General features: G+C 27.2%; 7 protein-coding genes across 13 annotated transcripts; 5 read left to right on the top strand and 2 right to left on the bottom strand.

Moving 5' to 3' along the window:
- Positions 1-534: 534 nt before the first annotated feature.
- On the top strand, positions 535-5,298 carry LOC122565615 (NADPH:adrenodoxin oxidoreductase, mitochondrial). Of its 2 annotated transcripts, none has more exons than XM_043721742.1 (5): positions 535-812; positions 3,634-3,772; positions 3,981-4,048; positions 4,124-4,339; positions 4,412-5,298. In XM_043721742.1, the coding sequence occupies exons 2-5, from the start codon at positions 3,718-3,720 to the stop codon at positions 5,237-5,239; spliced, it is 1,167 nt and encodes a 388-aa protein (XP_043577677.1). In that variant the 5' UTR covers positions 535-812; positions 3,634-3,717; the 3' UTR covers positions 5,240-5,298. The 2 variants fall into 2 exon arrangements, with proteins under 2 accessions (XP_043577677.1, XP_043577675.1); XM_043721740.1 differs by having other exon boundaries at positions 536-812; positions 3,830-4,048.
- Positions 819-3,470, top strand: LOC122565614 (cap-specific mRNA (nucleoside-2'-O-)-methyltransferase 2). The gene is made up of 3 exons (XM_043721739.1): positions 819-2,467; positions 2,557-3,109; positions 3,183-3,470. The coding sequence occupies exons 1-3, from the start codon at positions 1,052-1,054 to the stop codon at positions 3,278-3,280; spliced, it is 2,067 nt and encodes a 688-aa protein (XP_043577674.1). The 5' UTR covers positions 819-1,051; the 3' UTR covers positions 3,281-3,470.
- Positions 5,299-6,484: 1,186 nt separating the features above from the next.
- LOC122565616 (tRNA-splicing endonuclease subunit Sen2) lies at positions 6,485-8,679 on the top strand. Of its 3 annotated transcripts, none has more exons than XM_043721745.1 (5): positions 6,485-6,705; positions 6,975-7,069; positions 7,153-8,017; positions 8,108-8,268; positions 8,360-8,679. In XM_043721745.1, the coding sequence occupies exons 2-5, from the start codon at positions 7,067-7,069 to the stop codon at positions 8,519-8,521; spliced, it is 1,191 nt and encodes a 396-aa protein (XP_043577680.1). In that variant the 5' UTR covers positions 6,485-6,705; positions 6,975-7,066; the 3' UTR covers positions 8,522-8,679. The 3 variants fall into 3 exon arrangements, with proteins under 3 accessions (XP_043577680.1, XP_043577679.1, XP_043577678.1); XM_043721744.1 differs by having other exon boundaries at positions 6,485-6,873; XM_043721743.1 differs by having other exon boundaries at positions 6,485-7,069.
- On the bottom strand, positions 8,273-9,484 carry LOC122565618 (COX assembly mitochondrial protein homolog). Of its 3 annotated transcripts, none has more exons than XM_043721750.1 (4): positions 9,324-9,484; positions 9,011-9,115; positions 8,691-8,935; positions 8,273-8,477 (listed from the first exon to the last, which is right to left on the bottom strand). In XM_043721750.1, the coding sequence occupies exons 1-3, from the start codon at positions 9,379-9,381 to the stop codon at positions 8,724-8,726; spliced, it is 375 nt and encodes a 124-aa protein (XP_043577685.1). In that variant the 5' UTR covers positions 9,382-9,484; the 3' UTR covers positions 8,273-8,477; positions 8,691-8,723. The 3 variants fall into 3 exon arrangements, with proteins under 3 accessions (XP_043577685.1, XP_043577684.1, XP_043577683.1); XM_043721749.1 differs by having other exon boundaries at positions 8,696-8,935; XM_043721748.1 differs by lacking the exon at positions 8,273-8,477 and having other exon boundaries at positions 8,522-8,935.
- LOC122565617 (26S proteasome non-ATPase regulatory subunit 14) lies at positions 9,441-11,307 on the top strand. Of its 2 annotated transcripts, none has more exons than XM_043721746.1 (6): positions 9,441-9,582; positions 9,758-9,881; positions 10,140-10,289; positions 10,387-10,650; positions 10,731-10,997; positions 11,089-11,307. In XM_043721746.1, exons 2-6 carry the CDS (start codon positions 9,789-9,791, stop codon positions 11,248-11,250), a joined length of 936 nt encoding a protein of 311 aa, XP_043577681.1. In that variant the 5' UTR covers positions 9,441-9,582; positions 9,758-9,788; the 3' UTR covers positions 11,251-11,307. The 2 variants fall into 2 exon arrangements, with proteins under 2 accessions (XP_043577681.1, XP_043577682.1); XM_043721747.1 differs by lacking the exon at positions 9,441-9,582 and adding an exon at positions 9,643-9,672.
- A 737-nt stretch (positions 11,308-12,044) lies between these two features.
- Positions 12,045-14,704, bottom strand: LOC122565706 (H/ACA ribonucleoprotein complex subunit 4). Its single transcript, XM_043721942.1, has 8 exons — positions 14,588-14,704; positions 14,128-14,252; positions 13,710-14,042; positions 13,232-13,642; positions 13,030-13,150; positions 12,631-12,869; positions 12,321-12,548; positions 12,045-12,246 (listed from the first exon to the last, which is right to left on the bottom strand). Exons 1-8 carry the CDS (start codon positions 14,598-14,600, stop codon positions 12,163-12,165), a joined length of 1,554 nt encoding a protein of 517 aa, XP_043577877.1. The 5' UTR covers positions 14,601-14,704; the 3' UTR covers positions 12,045-12,162.
- A 407-nt stretch (positions 14,705-15,111) lies between these two features.
- LOC122565705 (cell division control protein 45 homolog) lies at positions 15,112-17,839 on the top strand. Its single transcript, XM_043721941.1, has 9 exons — positions 15,112-15,297; positions 15,576-15,728; positions 15,805-16,014; positions 16,095-16,262; positions 16,342-16,577; positions 16,653-16,989; positions 17,069-17,463; positions 17,554-17,630; positions 17,698-17,839. Exons 1-9 carry the CDS (start codon positions 15,247-15,249, stop codon positions 17,760-17,762), a joined length of 1,692 nt encoding a protein of 563 aa, XP_043577876.1. The 5' UTR covers positions 15,112-15,246; the 3' UTR covers positions 17,763-17,839.
- The last annotated feature ends 471 nt before the right edge of the window (positions 17,840-18,310 follow it).

The following is an 18,310-nucleotide window of genomic DNA, read 5'->3' as shown; positions in this document are numbered from 1 at the left end:
GTATGTTACATTATCATATATGTAATTTTATATAAAGTACGAGAAGCAAGACACTTAAATATTTCCCATCGTTAGGTGTCTGTCATTGTATCAAAAAATTTTTTAAGATATATTAAAAAAGATATATTAAAAAATGTACTAAACACATAAACATATAAATATATACTAAAAGGTCATCCGTATGTTTTCAAATTATACCGTGCAGTTTTAATCTGGTTGGATTATAACTGATAATAAGTATAGTATACTATGATCTTGAAGTGATCTTGAACTTAAAAATTGAAATTCGATTCTATCATACCAATAAATTTCAACATTGAAATAATATTATAACACCTCGTGCGAGAAAATGCGAGAAAATTGTAAAATATTATTTATGAAATAAAATTTACAAAGTATTCATAAAGTACTAATAAAATATTTACATTAAATTATTGAATTTTATGTTTCATCTTATCTCATCTTCATTGTATATGTTGTCTTATAAGCTATAACGTATGTTTCAATTTTCGTTGAAATAAAGTATTTATACATGGGTATATATTTACATACGTTATTAGTCTATGTTGATCTTAAATGTTATTTAAATTATATAGTTATATATTATAGAATATATAATAAATTATATCTATACGTGGTTATTTTGAAATATTAATTAAGTACATCAAATTGTGAAGTAAAAATAGTGTTAACGATGTATAAATATTATAGTGTAGTATTTTTATAGCTTTTATGAAACGAGATAATATAATTCCTTTTGTCAATTTTGTTGACTAGATAAAATATTGCACTCATTTTCATGCTGTAAAAAGGTGAGGATTAATTGCATCTGTCAAAAATTAGAGATCAGCCAAAACAATTACATACAAAAATCTTAACCTCAAACCTTCGAAAAATAATCAATTCTTTTTAAAAGATTAAGTATTACATATTTATAATTCTAATTTTGTTATACGCACACGCACACATTCCTACTTTATATTTTAAATTTATCTAAAAGCAGTTATATAAAATTATATGAATAAGCTTAAATAAATGACTTGATTTAATAATGGAAGCAAAGGCATATGATTTAGAAAAACAGCAGGTATTACTTACAAATAGCGATCATGTAAATAATTTATTTAATAAACATTTTTCTATTATAAACAATGAATGCTATACACTGCCTGAACCAACAACAATGTTTAAAGATTGCCCATGGACAATCGATGAATTACAAAAGATAAAAAATGAATTGAATGCTACAAAGAATTGTTTAAATAATTATGATCTTGATCAATGGCAATTACATACAAGAGAAAGAAACAGTGCACAAAAAGTTATCATGCAATTGAGAACCCATATTCAACCAGAACTTTTAACTCAAGCATGGTGTAAATTCTATGAAATAGTATCGTCGTTTCCTTTAATACCAGTGGATTACATTCGTAAAAATGATACATGCTTTAGATCTATCCATTTATGCGAAGCACCTGGAGCTTTCATTACATCTTTAAATCATTGGTTAAAAACAAATGTTCCTGATATTAAATGGGACTGGCTTGCTATGACCTTAAATCCATATTATGAGGGTAATTCAGCATCTATAATGATTGATGATGATAGATTCATAAGACATACATTAAACCATTGGTTTTTTGGAGAAGATAATACTGGAAATCTTTTGAATTTAAAGAACTTAAACGAACTTGTAAAATTATCAGAATCACATTGTAATATACTCTTAATTACTGCTGACGGTAGTGTGGACTGTACAGATGTTCCAGCAGAACAAGAAAATGTTCTACTACATTTGCATTTTTGTGAAACTATAGCTGCCTTACAATTATTATCTACTGGAGGCAGTTTTTTATTAAAAATTTTTACTATTTTCGAGTGTAATACAGTTTGCCTGATTTACCTATTATCTTGTTGTTTTACTAATGTCACTGTAACAAAGCCAGCAACAAGCAAAGAAGGAAATTCAGAAATGTATGTTGTATGTACAAACTTTAAGGGACCAACATTTATCTCACCTTATTTAGAAAAACTTAGAGAACATTATGAATATGGTCCTAAACAAGCAATTTTTAATAAATGTGATATTCCATGTACATTTATGGAAAGAATTATACTATGCAGTGAATTTTTTAAATTTCGACAATGCCTAGTCATAGCAAATAATATTATTTCATTTAACGCTGATAATTCTGAAATGTTACAAAACATAAAACAAATTCAATGTATGGTTGCTGATAGATATATAAAAAATTATAATATAAAAAAATTAGAAATAGGGCAAATCATAGGAAATGCTGTTATATCATCTAATTATATCAGTACCAATCAACACAAAAAATCATTACAAGGGTCGTATAATGAACGTTGTGAAAAACAACATTTGGCACCTTTAGGTCGAATAGAAAGTTTTTGTAATGATTTTAATAAAATTGAGATCCATGTATCATCCGGTGAAATCATAAATGTAAGCTACTTTTTATCATTTCTTAGTACATTATACTTTCTGAATATAAATTCTTTTCAAAATGTAAATTAAACTCTTATTTCTTATAGTACAACTTCACTGAGTTCCCAGAGGAGTTACAAATTCGTTCTGGAAAAGTATTTCATAAAATAGGTAGTTCTAAATTTTGTAACAGAATTGCTTTAAAAATAAAAAATGGTGTCGATGATATTCTTATTAAAATGAATTTCAAGATACAATTTCCTTCTCTAGAAAGTATAGAAAAAATGAAAACTGAAATGCTTTGTGAACCAAGACATGAAGTTTTAATTTTTCAATATACAGATATTTATAATAGCCACAAAATAATCACAGAAATATACAATGCATTACAAAAACTTGACATTGGAACAACATTAGTTTTAATTGGCTATTCATTGCTTACTCATCTTAGTATTGAACTGCTTTATCTTATAAGTTATGCTTTCAAATCATTGAAAGTTACAGTTTGTGATGATATAGGATTGAAAATCACACTACATCATTATAATTATAATCTTAAAGCATTACAATTCTTAGATGAAATTAATGCTGCTTCTTTTGAAGCTCAAAAACAAGAGAAAGCTATTTTGGAAATAATTTCTTCATCGGCATTCTATAAAGGTAAAACAAACTATATTAATGTATCCCAACTATAGTCTTACAATATTATATTTCATATTATTTGCATTTCTAGGATGTAATTTGTGCTTCTCAGCAGAGCATCTTAATCATTGGATACTAAAAACATATTTTAATTACATATTACATACATTGAAAAAAGATACAAATTGAAACAGCATTTCACAAAGTCAACATATTCCACAAAATACCAAAGTTGTATCAAATTTTTAATGTAATAAAATATGAACATATATCTGCTTATAGTGTATGCTTCCTTTCCATAGCCATAATATAAGATTTGAAAATTAATTTAATATTATATAGTGATGAACCTATATAAATATGAAGTGTGAATATAACAAATTTATAATTATGTATAAATTTCAATTTTAATTTCTAAATATATTATTTAAAACAACAATCAGATTCAAAATGAAAATCCTTGGTTGTCTCTTTTTAAAAAAATGTCATATGGTAATATATTTGTTAAACATAATTTTATTTTTTACGATACAATCTTTTAGATCAATACAAGTGTTTACTATGAAATTTGGTGAAATCTACAATTGTGTTCGTTTATTTTCAACTCAACATATTGTACCAAAAGTATGTATTATTGGTGCAGGACCAGCAGGATTTTATGCTGCACAACAGTTATTAAAGGTATGTATAACATTCAATATATTAGAATAATATTGTAATGATGTAATGTTGATACAGACAAACGCTAATGTAAAAGTGGATATATTAGAGAAGTTACCAGTACCATATGGTCTAGTACGTTTTGGTGTAGCACCAGATCATCCAAAAGTGAAGAATGTTATTCATACTTTTGAGAAGACTGCATCTAACCCACGTTTTCAATTTATAGGAAATGTCAATGTAGGAAAAGATGTTACTATAAAGGAATTGCAAGAAATTTATCATGCAGTTTTATTAGTATGTATAATAAAAATACAATTATTCTTATTTAACTTAATAGTTAATATTAACAATTACTTGCTAATATTTTAGACATATGGTGCAGAAGAGGATAAACTATTGAATATACCTGGGGAAAATTTAAATAATATAGTATCAGGACGACGATTTGTTGGTTGGTATAATGGAGTACCAGCAGATAGTAATCTAAATATTAATTTAAATGTAGAAGAAGCTGTTGTGTTGGGACAAGGTAATGTTGCTATAGATATTGCAAGAATTTTGCTGACACCAGTAGATAAATTAAAGGTATGTTTTAAGTTTTTCATAAAATGTATTTTATAATATATTTTTAATTTATTTATAATTCTGCCTTTTTAGAATACTGATATAACATCATTTGCATTGGAAAAATTATCACAAAGTAAAATACGTAAAGTATCATTAATAGGAAGAAGAGGTCCATTACAAGCAGCGTTTACAATTGCAGAACTCAGAGAAATATTAAAATTAGATGGCTGTAGGAGTTATTGGCGTGCAGATGATTTTATAAATGTAAAACAAGTAATTAACACTTTAGCAAGACCACGGAAAAGATTAACTGAGCTCATGATAGAATATTTAGAAAAAACATCCTTAGATACAGGAACAATGACAAAAGAATTATATCCAATATTTTTAAGAAGTCCCATAGAATTTTTAGGTTCGGATAGTATACATAGTATTAAACTATCAATAAATAAACTTGAAGGTAATGACATACATGCACAATTTGCTGTACCTACTGGATTATTCGAAGAAATTGAATGTGGTATAGCATTTCGTAGCATTGGTTATAAGTCTATTCAAATAGATGCATCAATACCATTCGACGCAGAAATTGGTCGTATTAAAAATATAGCAGGTAAAGTTCAAGATAAACTTTATACTGCAGGTTGGGCTGGAACAGGTCCTGTAGGAGTTATATTATCAACAATGACAAATGCGTTTCAAATTGGTATATTAATGAATGAAGAATTATCAATTACAGAAAATAAACCAGGTTTTATAGGTTTATCTAAAATACTGGAGCAAAAAGGAATACCCATAGTTTTATATAATGATTGGAAAAAGATTGATAAAGTAGAATGTGAAAGGGGAAAAACATTAGGGAAGCCAAGGGAAAAGATAGTTGATATAAACGAAATGTTAGAGATTGCTTTAAGATAATAAATGTAACAAATGTATGACAATTGTTTACAAAAGAAAAAACTTCTTTTCGTTTTTAATAATTTTCTTTCTTTCTTTCTTACTTTAATAAAAAAAGCTTTAGATTAAAGATTTTGCATCTATAAATATAATTACATAGTATTATTTTAATCGTAAGCAATTCATTATAATAACTTAATTATTTATACTACAAATATATTTTTACAAACATGTTCCAAATAATTAAATTTTTGATGTTTTAAATATTTTATTTAGTTACATAATATAAATGTAAACCACATGCATTATTTAATATAAATCAAAATTATGTTGGTTACATACAAGCTGAACCAGCTAAATTTAATCACCTAAATATTTGATTTATTTATTATTAAATGAAAAATCCCCTGAGGATAAAGTTATAATATTTTCAGAGCCACATGCAATAATAGAAATTAGTATTTTTCGTGACCATTTCTTTTATGAAATTTCAAAGTCTCCATAATTTTTTTAAATAAATATTTATTTGCGATATATTAATAAATATACCGTTCCCCTCATTTAATCTTGAAATATTTGTATCTAAAATATACATATGTAATGTTTAATTATGCTCAACAAGTGGTAAAATTAAACAATATAAATTTTTCTGTTCCTAAGCAAAATTTTTTAACTTCTGAGAGCTCAAATGAAAGTTTATTAACAGAAATGAGTACGAAGATCGCTGATAAGCATTGAAGAAATTCAGTCAAATTTTGTAGGTTCCACAAATTACCGCTTCTAGCGGTTAAAATGCCGAACTATACGCACATTTCTTCTTCTATTGTTTTGAAAGAAAAAACAAAATACACATTCGTTCATAATGTTGGTACCGGAGCATAGAGTGTATAGAGGTACCCGGAAGCAGACAGTATGGGATTGGATAGTAAAAAGAATAATTAACAAGATTTTTAAGTGACTTTAAAGTATTCTGATTTATTGAAACTCTAGTGGTGAAATGATGGAACTAATCTCTTTATGATGAAATTAAAAGATGTAGTCACGATTTACAATGCGAATTCTTGAGCTGTTCAGGATCTAATTAAAGCTTTAACTCTGAGAAATCTTCTTTGTTTAATATTATTCCCCTTTCTTACATACTTAATTAATTATATGTAATGAAGACAAAGCGTCCTATTTCGTGCATAGTGATCTATATCATCTACCGATAAGTCAATGCCACTAACAGCAAGCAAAAATTTTAACTGATAAAAGTGGTAGATGGCATCACAATGCCCTTCCTGTTTTTTATTTAAAATTTTATAAACAATAATTTAAAAAAATATATATTTATTTTATGCTATATTCAACATAAAAACCACATTAATTATCCTGTGTCGTGTCTTTTTTTTACAAAGGAGGAATAAAAACTATTACTTCAAATTCGAAAATTCTGTACTGAAAGACACTTTGTTACGTTGATGACAAGTTCAAAAACTTCGTATTAAGTAATAAGTTACGATATCAATAAAAAATTATTAATACAAAGCAAAATCTGTGTTGCCGTAATACATATCTATGCATAGAGTTCTAAATGGGGAATAAATTAACCTATACTATAAAAATAATAAATTTAAGAAAACTCGCAATAGAAAATGTTTGATTATTGTTATATAGTTTAGTATTATCAAATATAATCACAAAATGAATTTACGAGAACCAAAGAAAAAACGACGTGTGAAATTAACAGAACAATTACCACTTCCTATTGTAATAGGTAATCAGGATGAATGGACTACATATACTGCTCATCTCACCGATTTAGGATCTTGTATAATTGATCCAAATGAAATTGTTGCAGTACATTCTATGGTAATCATCATCTACAAATAAATATCTATACACGTAACCATATAAATTTCCATTTCCTATATTTAATATTATTATCTATATAGGGCTTTTTTGGAAAAGGTTCTTTGTCACGGGGTTTTCCTTCATTTGGCAAAACACAATATGGAGCTCCTCCAGTTATAAGAAACAGACAATGGCTTCGCAGACAGGAATGGTTAAAACAATTTAATAAACTTAGCATGGAACCTAATAGCACACAAACAAATCCAGAAGGAAACAAGTGTGAAATTGTTATTATGAACAGTTATTCTACAAGTCCCAATGATGATGATGTCGAATTATTGTCAATGAAAATCAGTCCAACAAAACAAAATACTCTAGATATAATTGAAATAGATACAAACTCTGCTCATGTAGATGAAAAATACAAAAAAAATCAACAAACTGATGAAGAGTTAGAAGTAGATGGTACAATTTCAAATTCCACAAAAGAGGATGATGCATTGATTATTATAGAAAACAAATCTAGCAAACAGTGTAACAATATTGATAATAATAAAAAAGGATCCATTGAAAATGAAGAGAAGTCTCCTTCAGGTTTTAGTTTAAAAGAAAATGATATATGTTTTACTAAAAATAATTTAGATGTTCAAAACAAATTACTTGTCTTACCAGATAGTGACTCAGAAACTGAAAATTATTTACAAAAAATTAAACCTAAAATTGAATGTGAAATTTTTCCTATTCAAGAAACTCTTCATCTTACATTTGAAGAAACATTTTTTCTTTTGTATGGTTTAGGTTGTTTAAATTTAATAGACTTTGATGGTAATTTATTAGATATTGATAGTGCTTGGCATATTTTCTGCAAAACTGATAAAAATTTTATATCAAAATATGTTGTATATCATTACTTTCGGAGCAAAGGATGGGTAGTAAAACCTGGACTTAAATATGGTGGAGATTTTTGTAAGTACTGTACTCTTTTTATTATTAGTTATAAATTTTGAATAATTCCTCAAATAGATCTTATGACATAAGCATTTTTTAATATTTTAGTATTATATAAACAAGGACCACCATTTTATCATGCATCTTACATTGTAATAATAGACACTTTGGATAGTGATACCTTAGTCACAGATCAAAATAAATGTATGCATAAATTAACATGGAATAGTTTATTAGGACTGGAAAGATTATCAGAAACTGCAGCAAAGGTAATTCAGTAACAATATTTCATATATGTTTATTTCAATATTATTTGTAAATTTAACACATTTTATATTCTATATTCTATTTTTAATATAGGAAATATTATTTGCACAAGTTTTGTGGCCATCATCAACTTTGCAAACATCTGATTCATTAAATGTGGATATGCTTCCTGAATTTTCTGTGAGAGAATTATTATGGCGAAGATGGAATCCTAAACATAAAGATATAGAAGAGGAAGATGATGATTCATATTGATTTGATATTTAACATGTTTATTATTGTTGTAAATGTATACATATATAAATTTAGAACCATTATTTTTCTATATATTTATGCTTAATTGTCATTTCTTTTTAAGTAAAGCAATTCATACTTTGATCAAATAAACATAATAATGCTAATATATACATATATATATATGTACATTACTTGGAGCTCATATTATATTATGTTTAACTTATGATGATGATTGATATCTGCTGTTTTTTGATCTTTTAGCAATACCAGTTCTCCGGTATTCACTTCTTTCATCTAAATATTCTTGTGTACATTGTGCTTTGAAATCTGGATCATTATACCATTGTGATAAACAGTCTTTTAATACAGCATTTTCCTTTTGACACTCGAAAGCCATAAGAACACTAGCATTTTTACAGCATTCTGAAAACCCTACAATTTAAATATAGGAACAGTAGTACATGTCAAAAAATACATATAATAATTAATAAAAAAATTAACTATTACGTGCAACTTCCGCAACACATTTTTCGGTTTTTGCTTTATCTCGCATTCTTTGTGGTATAAGAACGTCTTTTTCTACCTTTCTTAAATGTTTATCATCAGGATCTCCTGAAAAATATGTTTATATTAAATGCATCGATATGCACCTAAAATGAATATAGTAATCCAGGAAATATATTCATTTTTATCAAATTTTTATTTTAATAAAAGTATAAAAAACTAAATGTATAACCTTATCTGTTTATACGTGGAATTAGAAGTTATACATATTTATTTTTATACTAATCACTACTAATTGTAGCAATTTAAAATTTACCTAAATTAAGCGGCCCTCCTCCATATTTAACACGAGATTCAGTTTGAACATCAGTCATTATTGTTGAACTCAAAATATTACTATTAACATCTATTAACAATACTACGTAAGTATAAATGCTAGTTCCTCCAGCAGACTGCGCTCATGAGTGTGCAGATTTGAGAGTTGTCAATGCATTGGTTTATAAAAGGAATGTTTGCTTAATACTACGGATGATTTATAAACTATACTATTTTTAATCAAAGATATAATATAATAGGTAAGTAAATAAACGTAATATTGTATAACCTAAATAAATATAATTCTTCTTGGATATATTGTTAACAGAAGTTAACCTCGTTAATAATCAGTTTGTGTTAGATTTTATAGCCAATTTAATGATTAGAATCTTATATATTTCGAATTCCAAATTAATTATTATACAATGTTTTTAGAGTTGTTCGAAAAAATACAAAATAGAGAGTCATGGATCGATTATTGAGACTAGGAGGTGCTATGCCAGGCCTTAGCCAAGGACCTCCACCGTCAGATGCTCCGGTTGTTGATACTGCAGAGCAGGTAGAATTTACTCAATCTTTAAAATTATTCAATTTTTTACTTCGATTGCTAATTTTACTGACAATTTTTATTTCAATCATGATAAGATATTTTATAATTATGACTTCTTGCTTCTTAAATTATCTCGACAAGAAATTATAGATCATAAAAATACATCGTATAGATACATTTGTTTCAGAAGTTCATGTGTGTAATGCCAGGTTAATAGCATATTTTGTATTTGTTAATGTATCACTTTTGTTATGTTATTATTGTTAGGTGTACATATCGTCATTAGCCCTTTTAAAAATGCTTAAGCATGGACGGGCTGGTGTACCTATGGAAGTAATGGGTTTAATGCTTGGTGAATTTGTTGATGATTACACTGTACGTGTTATCGATGTATTTGCTATGCCTCAAACAGGAACAGTAAGAATCCAAATTTTGTATAATATTTTGTTAAAATACATGTTGAAATTATATTTTTCTAACATTTAATTTAATATTATCATGTTATTTATATTAGGGAGTCAGCGTGGAAGCAGTTGACCCAGTATTTCAAGCGAAAATGTTGGACATGCTGAAACAAACTGGTCGGCCAGAGATGGTAGTAGGATGGTATCATTCACATCCAGGATTTGGATGCTGGCTCTCTGGTGTAGATATTAACACACAACAATCATTTGAAGCTCTTAGCGAAAGAGCAGTGGCTGTTGTTATTGATCCTATACAATCAGTGAAAGGAAAAGTAGTTATCGATGCATTTAGATTAATTACTCCTAACACTATGGTAATTAACAAATTAAAAATGGAAATTTTCATTTTAATTAAATTCACGTATATTCGCTGATATTATATGCAAAATTGCAGGTTTTAGGACAAGAACCCCGTCAAACTACATCTAATTTAGGTCATTTACAAAAGCCATCAGTTCAAGCATTGATTCATGGTTTAAATCGCCATTATTATAGCATTAGCATTAACTATCGTAAAAATGAACTAGAACAGAAAATGCTATTAAATTTACATAAGAAAACATGGATGGATGGTCTTACACTTGCTGAATATTCAGAACACAGCAAACTTAATGAAAATATTGTATCTGAAATGCTTGAACTTGCTAAAAATTATAACAAGGTATCGTATTAATATATAATATTGCACATTTTTTAAGTCCAAAATTAAAATCTCACATCAAATATACTAACTTGAGTATTTATTCTTGTAGGCATTAGAAGATGAAGAAAAAATGACACCTGAACAATTAGCTATAAAAAATGTGGGTAAACAAGATCCAAAACGACATTTAGAGGAGAAAGTGGATACACTTATGTCTACGAACATTGTTCAGTGCCTGGGAGCTATGCTTGATTCAGTTGTATTCAAATAACTATTTCTTAAAATACCATTTGCAATATTATAAAAAAATATACATCTTTTTAAAATATACGTGTTTATAATTTACACTCAAGGGATATATATAATACATACAAATTTTTATACCGCTTATTTTTGTATTAAAAAATGCTAACAATAGGCAAGTAGATTTTTACACTATTATTCAAAATGTATGACAGCTACTCGGATATTACATATAATCTATTACTTTTTGATAAAGTATGATAAAATATGTTATATATAAACATCTGAATAGGACTGAAATAATAAACGAGAATGCACTTCATATTAAAAAATGTAAATATTGCGCATTAGTGTACGATATGAAATGTATAATATAAAAAATGCTATTACAGTAGATAAATCATAATGGATCTTTTTATACTTGCAAAATATCTCAATACTTTGCAAATGTAATTCACTTATTCTATGTACATTTATTGATACTAAATATCGTATCAATATACATTTTTATTATTTGTAAAATTTATAATACTTGACTAACAATGAAATTAGTTTATTCTTATTAATAATGTAATATTACTGAATTCTTTAATATAATCTAAAAGATTACTAAATATAACTGATTTGAATCATCTGTACAAGTTTAGAGAACATATAAAATATTTTTTCAATTTAATAATAAATTGAATTACATCTATGCATCTGTATGTATATATATATATATATATATACATACATATATATATATTGCAGAAAATGGATATTCTTTTTACAATCTGGACGTTGTAAAATATGTATACATTTTTTGAAAATTATCTTTGTATAAGAAACTTATATTCCTTTTTATAACGTATTATAACGTTTTGCTTGTTCTTATAAAAAAATTATGGTACTTATATTTTAATAAGGACATATTTAAAAAATTATTTAAAAAATTATTTCAACTTGAAACTGTTACTTCTTGATCTTGATCTTTATCTTTCTTCTTCTTCTTCTTCTTTTTTTCTTCTTTTGCTGGTGATTCCTGTTAATAATAATATTAAGTATTTGAATCCTTTTTAAATTTTAAATATGGAAATTAAATGTAAGTTATTTTACCTCAGTTGCACCTTCTGTAACCATGGATTCATCAGCTTCTGATTCTACTTTTTCCTTTTTCTTTTTCTTTTTCTTTTCCTTTTTATCTTTCTTTTTTTCTTTTGGTGATGTCAATTCTAAATCTTCAACCTTTTCTTCCTTTATTGTAACTTCGCCTGTAGGTTCTGAAATTGTTTCTTCCCATTTTCGTTTTTTAGACACAGGATCGGTATCTCCATTTGCCTCAGTCTAAATCCATGAGTTATTAAATGTACAACTTTTATACCAGGTATACTTACATAAAGAAATGCGAAAAGAAAATGATAATTACTTTAATTGTAGGTGTAGAGTAATCTGCATAATTTGCTAACCAGTCTGCAGGTGTGTTTTCATTCGGTTTTCCATATTTATCTAATTTTCCCTCGATTATCATACGTTTTTTTATGGAAGCTTTTGGTCCCAAACCCCATTTTCTTGGATATGCATCTCTTTCCATGATTACTCTTTTAATTTTAGCAGCTACACCATGATCACAAGCTGTCATTGTAGGAGATGTCATTAAAGCTATAGCTGTAATTAAAAAAATGCAAAAATGATAATTTTAAAAAGTTTATTTATAAGTAAAGATAAGACGATAACCAAATAGTCTGTTATATTAAGATCACATATCAACACATAAATTACTGTAATAAATAACATACTGTCTATGTTAGTTTGATATATTACTTACCAAGTGCTATAGCTTCACCTTTTGTAGTTACTATTACAATTTCTTGATTTAATTCTATACCATCATCATACATTAAAATACCAGGTAACATAATTTTAGCTCCATAACAAATAGCATTTACCTATTAATATAATTATGTAATATTATAAAAAAAGATATCACATATAAAGATAGTCTTTACATATAGATAATAAATACATACTGCGCTATCTTTTACAATAATTCTTTTATGATTTACTAGAAGAGCTTCCAGTGGCTTAATTACTCTTCTCAAATAAGACTCATCTCCATGATTTTCATATAACCATTGAGCATCAAGTATATCATGCATAGTAACCATTCCATCATTTTCAGATTGAACACCTGAACGATTTCTACGTAATTCTTGCATTTGACAACCAGTGCCTAAGAAGAGGCCAAGGTGAACACAAATAGTTCTAATATATGAACCAGCCTCACAACTAACTCTGAACACTCCCATATTACGTTCTTCATCATAGTCAATAAACCAACTGTCATAAACTGTTCTGACACGAAGCTGACGCTTCACTGCAGATATAAGTGGAGGTCGTTGAAATAGTGCACCACGTAATTTTTCTAATGCTTGACTTACCTACATAATTCTTTTATTAATAACAATGTCTTGTATTTAAAATATTTTAAATTTAACATATATTTACCTTCTGAAGACTCTCTGGAGCAGAATGTAATTTAAAAACTGCAATATATTCCTTTCCAGCAGACTGCTGTGATTTAGCTAATCTAGTTGCTCTATCAATACATACTATTAAACAGCCAGATACTTTTGGATCTAGAGTACCAGAGTGACCAGTTTTTTCTACTTTTAAAATTCTTTTTATCCATGCAACAACTTCATGTGATGATGGATTACATGGTTTGTCAAGATTAATGCATCCAGATTTTATATATTCAGATAAAGTACGATGTAATGGTGTTGAGCCACTAGTTAAGGGTGTAAAATGTTTCGTACGAGTAAGCATTTTGTCAAAATTCTGAAATAGTAACATTTATGTTGAATCGGCTGTGTTAGAAATTACTTCAGAAATCATAAAATGAATTAAATTTTATGTTACACACTTTAAATAAAAGAGGCCAATCTTTGTATTCCAGTTTTACAATCTCATTTGAAGGTTCAAGTTGACATTTCATTGTTGCTTGAATCTCTCCAAGAGACTTCTTCTTGCTTTTCTTCTTGCTTTTATCTAAATAACAAAAATAAGAATTATAACCTATGAAATTACCACTATTGCACTAATGGACATTATGTTGAGATATAACTATACATCAATAGAAAAATTAATTTTGACATAAAATAAATGTATGGAATATGCATTTAAATAATATCTTCAATCAAACAGTTATCAAATACTAAAACACGTGTTTGCCGCTAAATTTCCAATTGATATTTATAACAGAAGGTGAATATCTTTACTTATTTTTATATATATAATAAGAATACTGACTCAAATTAAGAGGTAGAATATAATAAATATGACACTAAATAGCATAATATACGAATAAAATTAAAAATAATTACCGTTTTCTGCCATTTTGATATATCGAAGTGCAAACAGCACGTGTATTTCAACGAACTAAAGCGACCCCAAACATACAGGAGCAAATGCGTCCAGTAATATTACTTTATGGGTTATATATACTCTAGATATGCAACGTTATGTGCCGTTTGAATAACATAAGGACATTTGTAAGCCCATTGTAATATTAAGTGTTGCATATCAGTGAAAACAAATTATATAAATAAATTCTATAAAAATATAATATATAATGATAGGGGATGATATACAATAGAATTTTTAATTCTAAAAGATGTTTGATTGACGCTCATCTTTGGCATTCTCTGTACACCAATTATGTTTAAATTCGACTATTCTCCGATATTAGCAAAAATATCTTTCCAATTTTATGATTTGAAATATAAACATCGCAAAATATATCAACAGATTGTATCTTATGATTTTGTAAATCAATTAGAATACTTAAATAAAATTAGATAATGAAACTGTTGACGACTTGTATTCTGTATTTTGTATCTATGATTGTCTTGTATTCTATATCGTAACGCGACACTGTTGGCTACTGTTATGTTTAGTTTTCGCGGTAAGCTAGAGATGGGTGAAACAGAATAAAAAGAGCAGTGAATATAAAAAATATTCCCATGCCGAAGATCACTGCATCATGTTTGTGGAAAACTTAGAAAGAGGATTTTACCGTTTAATAAAACATGATGTGAGTTATTTTCCAAACCTCTCGATTATAAAATTTGTCATGTTTACATAGGTTACAACTTTTCTTAAAATTATAAGTATATTTTTAAATTACTGTACAATTTATTTGTTAATTTTGAAATTATTATTATGTTTTTCCTTTAATTTTTATTCACATGTTGAATGACAAAGTGATTATATATATATTATAAATAAATATACATTATATATTATCATAATTATATATAGATCAGACTATTTGTTATGAAATAAGATACAAACATTAATTCTTTATTGTAGAGGTGTTTACTGTTGGTTAACTTTGATGTTGATGCCATTTGTGCCTGTAGAATTTTACAACAACTTTTTAAATATGATAACATGATATATACCCTTGTACCTATTCAAGGTATTCAGGATATGGTTCGTGCCTTTGAAGAGAATTGTGAGGAGGTAATAAAAATTTAAAAAACATACGTACATATCATATTTTTGTGCCAAATCTTATTAATATTTATTTTTTATTTAGGTAAAGAATGTTATTTTTATAAATTGTGGGGGTACATTAGACTTAGTAGAACTGTTACAACCTATAGAATCTGTGATATTTTATATCGTTGATAGCCATAGGCCTTATGATTTATGTAATGTATATTCAGAAGATCAAGTACGTATACTTGGTAAACCAGATGAAGATGATGAAATTCCAGAATATAATGATGTCTTTAGAGATGATTCTGTAAGCAATTTGTTTCAATTTTATATGACCAGCTAATTTAACAATAAAAAAATTGGAGAAATTTTCCTTTGTAAATTTAGTCTGATGAAAATGAAACAGACGAAGAATCAGAAAATAATGGATCTCAGACAAAAAGACGAAGGTTAAATGAAGAAGATATTATTAGAAGAACCGAACGAAGAGAATGGACTGAAAAAAGAGCAACTATTTTATTCAATTATACACAGTACAGTTACTATAGCAAATCAGTATGAGTTATCAAAAAAATATATAAATATTATTATAATATGGAATATAAAAATTTAAATATATTTTGTGTTTCTGTAGAGTGCAATGCTTATATTTGAAATGGCATGGAATATGACAAAAGATAATTTGGATATGGTTTGGTGGGCTATAATTGGTTCCACAGAACAAGCTATTCTTGGTAAAGTAGAATCAAGGTTAAGCGTTCTTGAAGAAGGTTCCCTTCAAGCCCATGTATCTAGATTAACTCATAAAGGAGCTGAAGTTGATAAGCAAGAACAGCGACAAAGTACAGTTAAAATTACTTATGATAAAGAGTATCCTTTTAACTCAATTTTATGAAGTTTATGTATGATAAAATACAAACTTTATTTTCTTACATAGAAATGTAGCCTCTTACTTGTGTTATATCGCCATTGGACTGTAGAAGCTAGTTTAAGACACTCAGTACCAACTGCAGTTTCGTTACGACTTTGGTCTCTTCGGGGAGAACAACGATTGAAGGGATTATTGGCAGACATGGGTTTGCCTCTAGCGCAATCAAAGCAACGATTTTCAGCAATGGATCTTGCACTTAGGCAAGAATTTAAACAAATGGTAGAAAAATTAGCAGGAAAATATAAAGTAGATACTATAATTGGGACAAGCTTTACTCTGCAGTATGGTTACAAGTTTAAATATTGTGCTTCAGATATAGTTTATGCTATGCTTGCTGTAATGGAATCTTCTGTAAATATCTAACATTTATGTCTCTGTTTGTTTAATTTTGTATATATATATTAATACATCGATTTTTTAAATGTTTCAGTCAAAAACAAAATTACCACAAAGTTGTTTTTTAGATGCATTGGACTGTTTATCCCGTACAAAAAAAGATATTTTAGAAAGTGGTATAGAAAAAGCAAAACTTATGCTTAAAACTATTTTTAAGACTGCACAGAGTATTTTACAATTGAAGGAAATAAAAAACATTGGTTCATTTCTTTACATAATTATTCCAGAGGGAAGTGCTGACAATCTTATATTTGCGCATCCATATCCATTAATAATGTTAGCTCAGTTTACTCTAAAGGCTTATGTAGAATCTTCAAAAAACAGGCGGGCACCAGAATTGCCACTTGTAGCTTCTTCAGTGTATGACGCAGAAGAGAAAATGTGTATAATGATTGGCATACCACCAGTATGTGAAGATCAACCAAGAAGGTAATTATAAGTAATTAATTGAAATCCATTATGGAAATATTTTAAATAGATTTAATATTATTGCATGTATAATATTAATATTTATCGTAGTTTATTTGGAAGAGCCTTTGAGCAAGCGGCGAAAAATACAAATTCTTACATAGAAGCAGATTATTTTGACTCTACAAGTAAGGATAACTTATGACATTTTTAGCATTTATTTTTCTACATACATACTAATATTCTATATTTCAGTAATAAGACTGAAAATCGAAGAAAGACCAAGATTTTTGGATGCTTTAGCATCTCTTCTAGCTTAAAATTTTAGTAATTTATTTAACATATAAAATAGAAATTTTCTCTTCGCACATATTTATTTCCTTTTTTTAAATAATACGAAGTAACAATAACGCGTGAAAGTTTTTTAAAAATACGACAGGATCGATTAAGTACATTTTATTTTTTATGACATATTGTAACTGACAAATGTAAGTTAGTAATATTTTCATTTACGTACGAAATAACTGATAACAAAATTTATTGGATGATAAAGCAAATATTGTATAATGTAAATGATATGTAATAATTATAATTTTTATATAAGAACAAAATTAACTTAAAAAATGTATGAATAAATTTATTCAATTTTTCACATTCATTTATTTTTTAATTTATAAAATAATCGTAATCAAGGCATGAGATTAACGATTATTACTTATATAGAGAACAGAGTTAATAACAAGCACTTGCTAGTAACTCAGGATACGTTCGACGTGTTCATTTGGCGTTTATTAAGTAGTACATAATATAATATATTAACGTGTGCATGTGTACACTTAAAAATACAATTCGCTCAGTTTTTATTAAC

The sequence above is a fragment of the Bombus pyrosoma genome, linkage group LG3 (genome assembly GCF_014825855.1).
Source record: "Bombus pyrosoma isolate SC7728 linkage group LG3, ASM1482585v1, whole genome shotgun sequence".
In the NCBI taxonomy this organism is placed as follows: domain Eukaryota; kingdom Metazoa; phylum Arthropoda; class Insecta; order Hymenoptera; family Apidae; genus Bombus; species Bombus pyrosoma.
This window is presented reverse-complemented; position numbering and strand designations above follow the sequence as displayed.

Bases quoted from the DNA above. Each gene is read 5' to 3' on its own strand.
- LOC122565614 (XM_043721739.1), top strand. From the start codon at position 1,052: ATGGAAGCAAAGGCATATGATTTAGAAAAACAGCAGGTATTACTTACA. The intron at 2,468-2,556 runs GTAAGCTACTTT...TATTTCTTATAG, and splicing joins CATCCGGTGAAATCATAAAT to TACAACTTCACTGAGTTCCC. The intron at 3,110-3,182 runs GTAAAACAAACT...TTGCATTTCTAG, and splicing joins TTCATCGGCATTCTATAAAG to GATGTAATTTGTGCTTCTCA.
- LOC122565615 (XM_043721740.1), top strand. From the start codon at position 3,653: ATGAAATTTGGTGAAATCTACAATTGTGTTCGTTTATTTTCAACTCAA. The intron at 4,049-4,123 runs GTATGTATAATA...CTAATATTTTAG, and splicing joins TTTATCATGCAGTTTTATTA to ACATATGGTGCAGAAGAGGA. The intron at 4,340-4,411 runs GTATGTTTTAAG...CTGCCTTTTTAG, and splicing joins CACCAGTAGATAAATTAAAG to AATACTGATATAACATCATT.
- LOC122565616 (XM_043721743.1), top strand. From the start codon at position 6,902: ATGAATTTACGAGAACCAAAGAAAAAACGACGTGTGAAATTAACAGAA. The intron at 7,070-7,152 runs GTAATCATCATC...TTATCTATATAG, and splicing joins TTGTTGCAGTACATTCTATG to GGCTTTTTTGGAAAAGGTTC. The intron at 8,018-8,107 runs GTAAGTACTGTA...TTAATATTTTAG, and splicing joins TAAATATGGTGGAGATTTTT to TATTATATAAACAAGGACCA.
- LOC122565618 (XM_043721750.1), bottom strand. From the start codon at position 9,381: ATGACTGATGTTCAAACTGAATCTCGTGTTAAATATGGAGGAGGGCCG. The intron at 9,116-9,323 runs GTAAATTTTAAA...CATATTTTTCAG, and splicing joins AGGAGGGCCGCTTAATTTAG to GAGATCCTGATGATAAACAT. The intron at 8,936-9,010 runs GTAATAGTTAAT...TTTAAATTGTAG, and splicing joins ATGTGTTGCGGAAGTTGCAC to GGTTTTCAGAATGCTGTAAA.
- LOC122565617 (XM_043721746.1), top strand. From the start codon at position 9,789: ATGGATCGATTATTGAGACTAGGAGGTGCTATGCCAGGCCTTAGCCAA. The intron at 10,290-10,386 runs GTAAGAATCCAA...TATTTATATTAG, and splicing joins CTATGCCTCAAACAGGAACA to GGAGTCAGCGTGGAAGCAGT. The intron at 10,651-10,730 runs GTAATTAACAAA...GCAAAATTGCAG, and splicing joins TAATTACTCCTAACACTATG to GTTTTAGGACAAGAACCCCG.
- LOC122565706 (XM_043721942.1), bottom strand. The intron at 14,043-14,127 runs GTGTGTAACATA...TTACTATTTCAG, and splicing joins ATTGGCCTCTTTTATTTAAA to AATTTTGACAAAATGCTTAC. The intron at 12,549-12,630 runs GTAATTATCATT...TCATGGATTTAG, and splicing joins ACTCTACACCTACAATTAAA to ACTGAGGCAAATGGAGATAC.
- LOC122565705 (XM_043721941.1), top strand. From the start codon at position 15,247: ATGTTTGTGGAAAACTTAGAAAGAGGATTTTACCGTTTAATAAAACAT. The intron at 15,298-15,575 runs GTGAGTTATTTT...TCTTTATTGTAG, and splicing joins ACCGTTTAATAAAACATGAT to AGGTGTTTACTGTTGGTTAA. The intron at 16,990-17,068 runs GTAAATATCTAA...TAAATGTTTCAG, and splicing joins TTGCTGTAATGGAATCTTCT to TCAAAAACAAAATTACCACA.